This window comes from Hippopotamus amphibius, chromosome 3, assembly GCF_030028045.1.
Source record: "Hippopotamus amphibius kiboko isolate mHipAmp2 chromosome 3, mHipAmp2.hap2, whole genome shotgun sequence".
NCBI lineage: Eukaryota > Metazoa > Chordata > Mammalia > Artiodactyla > Hippopotamidae > Hippopotamus > Hippopotamus amphibius.
Window position 1 is genome coordinate 181,356,843 of NC_080188.1, and position 9,895 is coordinate 181,366,737.

Genomic DNA, 9,895 nt, shown 5'->3' on the forward strand with positions numbered 1-9,895 from the left:
GACATGTTTTTAATTTCAGGGATCAAGATCTTGAACCTGGTGCCCCATCGATGGGAGCTAAAAGCCTTTGCATCCCCTTCAAACCACTCTGTGAGCTGCAGCCTGGAGCCAAGTGCGTCTGTGGCAAGAGCCCTGCCAAGTTCTACACCTTGTTTGGTCGTAGTTACTAAGGGGTAACACACAACTCCATCTCCAACCCTCCTCACTTTTTAAAAAATTGATACTAGTATCTTCCCAGATATAGACAGTTTTATGATTTTTTTAAAATAAAAGTCCTGAAAGGAGGTCACGAGACAAATACTTATTCTTATGCCTAAATAGTGGAAAAGAGACTTTTCTGTAAACAACCCCAGTAATAAATATCATAAACTAATACTGCTTCATATATTCATTTGTTTCCAAAATACCTGAATTCTGTGCCACAGGGAAATTCCTATGAAGAGATGAAGATAACTGTTCTAAGTATCCCTCATGTTTCAGACCTTGAACCACCATTTCCTGTGTCTTCTGTGCTGGAGTACTTACTTTCCATAACTCCTACTGAATTTAAAATTGCCCTCAATCTCTCTGATTAAAAAGCAAAACACACAACCACAAATGTAACAAAAGATTCCTGTTGAGCTTCTCTCTCCTCTTATTTCTCCTAATGACTATGGGGGTCTTCAAAAAACCAGTCATGGTTTCTGAGAGTGGTCAGCCCTGCTCGTGTCTTCCTGTGTTGCGCTCCTGCTCACCCTGCTTCTGCCCCCACCACACCGCTGTTCTCACGGAGCTCACACTGCCGCTTCTGCCCAAAGCTAACTTCTTAGTCCTGTGCCTTACTGTGTCTCTCTGCTGTAGTTCAGCTGCTGTAAAACATTTCTCCTTTTTACTAAAATTACTCCTATGACTTGCCCTCCTACCTCTCTGGCTCTTTTTTTCAGTCTTGTGTCTTCCACTGGCTTCCCTTCCTTGGCCTGCTTCTTAGACATCAGTGTGCTAAGTGACCCTACTTGGTCCTCTTATGCTCCCTAATCAGCCTCATCTCATCCCACGGTTTCAGAGAGCGTTAAGAGGATGATGACTCCAACATTTTTATCTCCCAGTGTGACCTCTAGACTTCTATCCCAACTGCATACTGGCTTTTCTTTAGTGTTCCCTCAACATTTCAGGTCAGCCTGTCTCAAAAACTTCATTCCACCCTCCACTCCCAGACCTGTTCCTCCTACAGTGTTTCCTGCCTACAAGATGAGCGTTACCAAAATGGACCCAGTAACCTAAACCAGAATCCCAAGAGTCATCCTAGTCAGCCCCTCCAACAGCCCAGCAGCCATACTCAGTTGGCCCAAAAGACATGGCTGTTAACCTGTGACGTCCCCCCTTTCACAGAGCGAGGTCATCTTCCTGCCTGTTATCTCTTGCACTGTACTGGCCTCCAGATTCATCTCCAGGCCCGCCTCCGCATTCTCACAGGTGTTTTTTCCCCTAATGTACCATTTATCAAGATGTTTTTCTTCCCCTTAAAAGTGACTCACCATCACTATCAGGATAAAATGTAAACCCTTCAGCCTATTTTCATTCAGCCTGCCTGTCCAGTCTTCTTTTCAACTAATCCAGCAGAGTCCTTTGCAACCTAACCATTTGGGGTTTCCTTACAAACAGTGTGCTATTTCCCATCTCTGGCCCTGTGCCTGCAATGTCTTTTGTTCTTCATTTCTAGTCTGCTTGGTATATCTCCTTATTTCAGAATGCTCCTTATGCTTTCTCGCTTCGTAGCGATAAATATACCAATAAAGGACAAAGCTTCAGAAAGGACTTGAAATTTGAGCTGTGTTTTGAAGGGTGAGTGGAATTTTAATAGAAGAGGAAGAATATTCCAGGCAGAAGGAACAACATATGCAAAGCCTTTCAAAAGTATCTGTTGTGTATGAGAACACAGAAAAACTAAAGTTGGTGAGAAATTGTCGAATGAAAGCAGATTATATACAGCCTGCTTTCCAGATGGATGTTTTGAGCATGTGTATTCATATGCCTAGCTTAATGAGATTAATACCTGGGCCACACTTTTGTACTCAAAATCGTTATTTCTTACTGACCTATGGCAGTTCAGGATACTTGTTTTTCTACCCTTCGTAGCTGTTTAAGCTCCCTAGTCCTTCAGTTGTAAAATGGAGAGAAGTCTAATATCTATATCATGGTTACTCTACCTCATAAAGTATCAATACTTAGAACAACACCTAGCACAAAATAATAGCTAATGTCAGTTATGACAGTGATGCAGGATCACCTGGAAGTTGCTCCTAGTATACAGCTCTAGTTAACAGTTATTACCTTAGCGCCTACGGTTTTGTTTTTGTTTTTCCACAAACTAACAAATACTTTAAAGAACAAGGTTTGTTTAGCCAGTCCCTGACAAAAGCCTGAAAAGTAGATCAGACCTGTCATTTTGTTCCATAGCCCCTGGCCTTTTATAGGAGGTGGCCGTCTCTGATGCAAAGATAAATCTCAGACTATTTTTTGAAGCTTCAGATGAGTAGAACTTATCGCAGAAAAGCTTGACCTTTGCTACTTTAAAGGAATCCACTATTTAAAGGAACTCTGCAGTAAGTAGTTAGGCTGAAGAAGGAATCCTTCACCCCAAATCTACATGTGATACATTGGCTGTTTCCTTAAACTGAGGTTCAGCTAAAATATCAAAACTCTTTGAGACATCTTAAGTGTGGTAGTGCTTTTCAAGAGGTTGTATAAACCTGACTCCAAACAATATCCTTTAAGAAATGATCACTATTTTTTACTTGCAGATCGCAGCCTCTAACTAGATACATGACTGACAGTCACGAAAGTGATTTGTGTGCCTGGCGTTCATGGGTTTCAAAAAGAAAACCAACAGGTCAAAGTGTATTTACTACTGGCTCTGCTCACTGGAATTTCTGGTATAGATCACATGTTAGCAGTCTCTAGTTCATCCATGACAGTGTGTTTAAAATAGGTCCTAATTATGCCAGTAAGTCACTTGAAGCCTTATGAGAATTGGACATTAATAGCAACTCACTTGGCTGCTACTGGAGAGGCTTTGAGTCTTGAGATCAGCAGCAGTGCAATAAAGCAAGCAAAAAAAAAGGCTTGAGAGTGTGGATAGAGAGTACGGGTATGTCACCCTACTTATATCTAATTTTAGCCATAAATATTGATATTAGTCATAGAACTGTGGTGTTCAGTGGCTGTCAGGAGCATCCAAAGTTTGGGGAGGCAGCTACACTTACTCTGTTATTTTCAAACATATCTTTGGCTCTTCATCACTTTTACTACATCCAGAAAGTGCTAGCCATTTATTTCTTTAATAAATTGAGTGCTTGCTCTGTACAAAGCAGATAGTAGTGAGTTAAACCAAACATGCTTTTTCCTCTTCGTGGCTTTTTCTCCTCGAAGTTTTTCTATTTTAGATGGAAAATCAGGCAATCAATTGGACAGGGAGATGGAACAATGGTAGGAGGCCATTGCCTGGTGACAATGACACTGACACGTCATGAGATGATCCGTCCCAATAGTAGCACGCTGAGAACTACCCTACACTTGAGATGGTAACAGCTGGAAAACTAAAACACCGTATTCTGCCGCACCATCAGGCTTAATATAACAGATAACAAATGCATTTCTATGGCTTAGTAGGTGGTGTTAAACCAGTGGCTTTGTTCAATTTTACTGGAAGATTTAAGAGCTTGGAACATCAGTACAGAAATGAAATAAAAAGATTTTATTAAATAAGATTCATGTAATAGGCATGTTTCAAAATATATTTTAAGTATGTCACCTAAACCAAATTTTTTTAAAATAAATTTATTTATTTGTTTATTATTTTATTGGCTGTATTTATTGGCTGGGTCTCTGATGCTGCACATGGGCTTTCTCTAGTTGCAGCAAGTCAGGGCTACTCTTCCTGGTGCACAGGCTCCTCATTGCGGTGGCTTCTCTTGTTGTGGAGCACCGGCTCTAGGCACGTGGGCTTCAGTAGTTGTGGCATGTGGGCTCAATAGTTGTAGCTCATGGGCTCTAGAGTGCAGGCTCAATAGTTGTGGCGCACGGGCTTAGTTGCTCCGCGGCATGTGGGATCTTCCTGGAGCAGGGATCAAACCCATGTTCCCTGCATTGGCTAGTGGATTCTTAACCACCACACCACCTAGGAAGTCCCCAAACCAAATTTTGTGATTAAGAAATACCTGTTAAATGAGTGAGGAGCTTGGGGTTTAACAGGCAGATGACAATGGTAACATCAGAATTATTTCCCATGTGCCAAATATGTAGTTGTACTATATTTCCCTCATTCATTCACTTTTTCACTCTCCTGGAGCATTACTTCATATCTTTTTTCTCTTCAGATTTTCAGTACTTCCCCTTTCTGACTTTTGGTTGATCATCTTGATTTCTATTTCACTAGGAAGATAGAGACAATATGAATAGACCCACCAGAACCCCCCACCACATCTACCCCACTCATATGTCCATATAGCCACCTCTGCTGTTTCAGATGAACTGTCTTCTTTTTTTAAAATTTATTTTATTGAAGTATGGTTGATTTACAATGTAATGTCTGCTGTACAGCAAAGTGATTCAGTTATACACATATACATACATTCCTTTTCATATTCTTTTCCTTTATGGTTTATCACAGGATATTGAATATATTTCCCTGTGCTGTACAGTAGGACCTTGTTGTTTATCCATTCTATATATAATAGTTTGCATCTGCTAACCCCAAACTCCCAATCCACCCCTCCCCCATCCCTCCTCCCCCTTGGCAACCACAAGTCTGTTCTGTATGTCTGTGAGTCTGTTTCATAGGTATGCTCATTTGTGTCATATTTTAGATTCCACATATAAGTGATATATGATATTTAGCTTTCTCTTTCTGACTGCTTCATTTAGTATGATAATCTCTAGGTCCATCCATGTTGCTGAAAATGGCATTATTTCATTCTTTTTGATGGCTGGATAATATTCCATTGTATTCATGTACCACATCTTCTTTATTCACTCATCTGTGATGGACATTTAGGTTGTTTCCATGTCTTGGCTATTGTGAATAGTATTGCAATGAACATAGGGGTGCATGAATCTTTGAATTATATTTTTGTCCCAATATATGCCCAGGAGTGGGATTGCTGGATCATATGGTAGCTCTAGTTTTAGTTTTTTAAGGAATCTTCATACTGTTCTCCATAGTGGCTACACCAATTTACACTCCCACCAACAGTGTAGGAGGGTTCCCTTTTCTCTACACAGCATTTGTTATTTGTAGATTTTTAAATGATGGCCATTCTGACTCATGTAAGGTGGTACCTCATTGTTGTTTTGATTTGCATTTCTCTAGTCATTAGTGATGTTGAGCATCTTTTCATGTGCCTGTTGGCCGTCTGTATGTCTTCTTTGGAAAAATGTCTGTTTAGGCAGATGAACCTTCTCATAGCAAAGGGCAACCCCTCCTCTTGTACACTTGTCCTCTCATCCCCCTGGCCTTCTCGATGCTGACACTTCAGCAACTCTCCCCATGTGTCATCACATTTTTTGTCTCTACTGGATCTTTCCATCAGCTTACGAATGTGCTGCTATCATCCCCAACCTGAAGATATCCTTTCTTGGCTCCATATTACTTTTGCTTTACAGTAAAACTCCTTGAAAGAATTGTCTGTATGTACTTGCCATCTCTGATTTCTCCTCTCTGTTTTCTTGAACCTACTTCACGTTTGCCTTCTTGCCGAGGTCATCAGTGGCCTCCATACAGTTAAATCCAGTCATCATTCCCAGTCCTCATGTTTCTTGCCCTTCCAACATTTGACTCAGCTGGTTCTCTTCTCTGTGAAACACATCCTTTCTTGGCCTTCAGAATACTGTACACTTTTCCCTTTTATGTCTCTGGTCCTTCCCTCTTATCTCTCTGTATCTTCTTTTTCTATTTTCTCTCATTTCCTCATTTATCTTGGGCAGGCTCATGGCTTTTAAATCTGTATATTGTCAACTCTCAAGTTCAAGTATTCCCAGCCTATCCATCTCCTCTGAACTCCAGACTCCCTTGTTTAATTCCCTACTTAGTGTTTCAACTTAGATGTCTAATAGATACACCAAACTTGACATCATTTCCACCTCTTTTTAAAAATTAATTAATTAATTAATTTAATTGGCTGTATTGGGTCTTTTTTGCTGTGCGTGGGCTTTCTTTATTTGCGGTGAGTGGGGGCTACTCTTCATTGTGGTGTGCGGGCTCCTCATTGCTGTGGCTTCTCTTGTGGAGCATGGGCTCTAGCCATGTGGGCTTCAGTAGTTGCAGCACTTGGGCTCAATAGTTGTGGCTCACAGACTCTAAAGTGCAGGCTCAATAGTTGTGGCGCACAGGCTTAGTTGCTCCGCGACATGTCTGCATGTGGGATCTTCCTGGCACAGGGATCAAACCTGTGTCCCCTGCATTGGCAGGCAGATTCTTAACCACTGCGCCACCTAGGAAGGTCATTTCCACCTCTTGCTCCCACTCTGTTCCTATAGCTGTCACCTTTGTTTTACTTTCATCTCAGTTGCAATGTCATTCTTCTAGGCCAAAGGCCTTAGCATCACCCTCTCTGTTCTCTTCCTCTCATACCTCACATCCAATTGCTCAGCCAATGCTGTTGACTCTAACTTCACATATATCCTGGGTATATTCAGGATCATGGGATTGCTTTAATGCTCTGCTGTTGCTGTGTTGAAACTTTTAATAAGGAAAAAAATTTAATTGTGATAAAATATAAAATTTATCATCTTAATCATTTTAAGTGTACACTTCAGTGTTGAGTATATTTACACTGTTGGGCAACCAATCACCAGATCTTTTTCATCTTGTACAACTGAAACTCAAAACCCTTTAGCAACAACTCCCTCATGCCTGCCTCCACTCAGCCCCTGGCAACCATCATTCTACTCTCTGTTTCTATGAATGTGACTATGTTAGTGCATATAAGTGGCATCATACAACACATCTTTTTGTGACTGGCTTATTTCACTGGGCATAATAATGTCCTTAAGGTTCATCTGTGTTGTACCATGTGTCAGAGTTTCCTTCTTTTTTAAGATGGAATAATATTCCACTCTATACACCACATTTTGTTTATCCTTTCATCTGTCAATGGACATTTGGGTTGCTTCCACCTCTTGGCTATTGAGAATAGTGTTGCCATGAACATCGATGTACAGCCATCTCTCTGAGAGTCTGCTTTTAATTCTTTTGAATATATACCCAGAAGTGGGATTACTGGATCATATGGCACTTCTATTTTCAATTTTTTGAGTAACTGCCATACTGTTTCCCATAATGGCTGTGCCATTTAAAAACTCTTAGGGGGGCTTCCCTGGTGGTGCAGTGGCTAAGAATCTGCCTGCCAATGCAGGGGACACGGGTTCGATCCCTGGGCCAGGAAGATCCCACGTGCTGTGAAGCAACTAAGCCTGTGTGCCACAACTACTGTAGCCCACGTGCCTAGAGCCTGTGCTCCACAACGAGAGAAGTCACTGCCGTGAGAAGTCCGTGCACCGCAATGAAGAGTAGCCCCAGCTCGCCGCAGCTAGAGAAAGGCTGTGCGCAGCAACGAAGACTCGATGCAGCCAATAAATAAACAAATAAAAAAAACTCTTAGTAATTTTTGAACAAGGGATCCTGCACTGCCATGGTACTAGAACCATGAATTATGTAGTTGGTTCTGCCTGGATGTGCCCACTTCCTGCCTGGTCTAAGTCACCCATATTTTGTTTAGATTAATTCCAATAGCCCCCTAACTGGTACCTCTGCCTCCATGTGCTCTCAACACGGGATCCAATTATTCTTTTAAAACATAAATTAGATCTTGTCATTCTGCTCCATAACCTCCCATCTCAGGGCCCCGCATGATCTGCCCCCTCCATCACCTCCCTGTTCTCTCCCTCAGCTACTCCTCCTCCACCATGCTGAACTCTTTGGGCGCGCCTAGAACTTCCCATGCTCATTGCTTCCTCTGCCTAGAAAGATCTTCTTCAGATGTCTTTGTGGCCCAGTTTCCCACCTCCTTTACTCTAAGAACATCTCCGTAAACTCTTCCCTGACTGCTTTATTTAAAATTACCACCCCCAGCCCTTTGCCAGTACTCAGTGCCTCATCTCTGCTTCATTCGTCTCCAACATTTTTATTACCGGCTGATGTTCCATATGTTTTATGATCTATTCTGTGCATTATCTGTGTGTTCTCCCTTTAGAAGGTAAGCTTCATAAGGGCAGGGGTCTTTCTCTGTTTTACTCACTGCCGTCTCCTCAGAGACTAGAACTGTCTGACATGCAGGAACTCAGTATTTGTTGTATGAATGGATGAATGAGATAGTCTTAGTGCAATAATTTTTTACAACCTGGTTGTATTAGAAGTCTCACTGTTAAAATATCAACTGAATTGGAAATTATTTATGAGATGCTAAGGAACTATTAGGGCTCCATCTAAGTTATCAGGTTTTAGTCAAAGTCAGTGTATTAGTCAAAGTTCTCCAGATAAATAGAAACAATAGGATGTGTATATAAGTACAGACTTATTAAAAAGAATTGGCTCATGTGATTATGAAGGCTGAGAAAGTCCCAAGATCTGCACGGTGAGCAGGAGACCCAGGAGAACCAGTGGTGTAGTTCTAGTCCAAAGGCCCACAGGCACAAGACAGAGGAAGAGCCGATCTTTGAGTCTGAGCCTGAAGCTGAGGAAAAGCCAATGTTCCAGCTTGAAGACAGTCAGTAGGAGGAATCCCCCCTTACTTGCAGGAGGTTCAGCCAGCTTGTTCTGTCTGAGACTTCAACTGATGGGATGAGGCCCACCGACATTAAGGACGGCAATCTGTTTTACTCAGTCTATTGACTCAAATGTTAATCTCATCCAAAACACCCTCGCAGAAACACACAATAATGTTTGACCAAATGTCTGGGCATCTGGAAGCCCAGTGAAATTGACATATAAAAATAACCATCATAGTCAGACTTCAAATTCAGAAAAGATTGGGTATAGTAATTTCAGTCTATATTTTTTTAAAGGATTGACTCTAGGCAGTCTACTCAAAACAACAGAGGCCGCTACTGTTTTAGATATTTGGGAACTGGTAAATCTTTAAGGGTTCTAAGCGACAGATGATAAGATTAAAAACAAAAAATTTCCTTGCAGTAGTTAAATCAAGTAATTAGAATTTGGCTTTCTTCCTGAATCTAACTGGGGTTATCTTTAGCGCCTCTAGTTTAAAGGTATTATATCTTTCCTGAACACAAGGCATGTTTTTCTTGTCTCATTTATGGAGAATGTTTGGAAATAGGGTGCTTTTTAAAATTCCAGATCAGTGGGCAAAGCAGTAGAAAAAAAATCACCCTAGCTTCTTCTTTGGCTTGCATTTACTGTAGCTCTAATCTCTGGATTAGTGACCCCTAGAATATTCCCTGTTCCATGCAATAAACAGAATTCAAAACCACTTAAACACCAGGTCGACAAGATATGACTGTTTATGTCAAATACCAGAGTAGTTATTGCAAACATAAGAGTGTGGAAACTGAGACGGCCACAGCCACATGTGAGTTTCTGCACGATTCAGATGCAGAGGCCCTTGACTTCTGTAATGATACACACAAACCAATAACCGAAAGAAACCCCTCAAGTTCGTATCTGGAAGTCAATGTCTTCGATTTCCATAAGTCCCCGCTCACGTGACATCTCTTGCTTAATTGCCCTTTACACTGTTTTATGGCTTTATAGCAGCCTGTAAAAGGTGATTTTCAAATATGACAGGAGCTGAAAGGCTGAAGGGGAGAGTTATCCAGGAGCTGTAATCATACATCTGTAGCTGCTCCCCTAAGAGCTCAGCCTTCCCAGGAAAGGGAGAGGGACCGCAGAGAGCAGAGCGCC

The 9,895-nt window shown here is 41.5% G+C and overlaps 1 protein-coding gene across 2 annotated transcripts in view; it reads left to right on the plus strand.

Moving 5' to 3' along the window:
• The window catches only part of EPRS1 (glutamyl-prolyl-tRNA synthetase 1), a 67,992-nt gene extending 67,617 nt beyond the window's left edge, over nucleotides 1-375 (plus strand). For both annotated transcript variants that reach the window (XM_057726515.1, XM_057726516.1), the window contains one exon: nucleotides 20-375. In XM_057726515.1, coding sequence (XP_057582498.1) covers nucleotides 20-170 — 151 coding nt within the window. In that variant the 3' untranslated portion in view covers nucleotides 171-375. The remainder of the gene's footprint in view (nucleotides 1-19) is intronic.
• The last annotated feature ends 9,520 nt before the right edge of the window (nucleotides 376-9,895 follow it).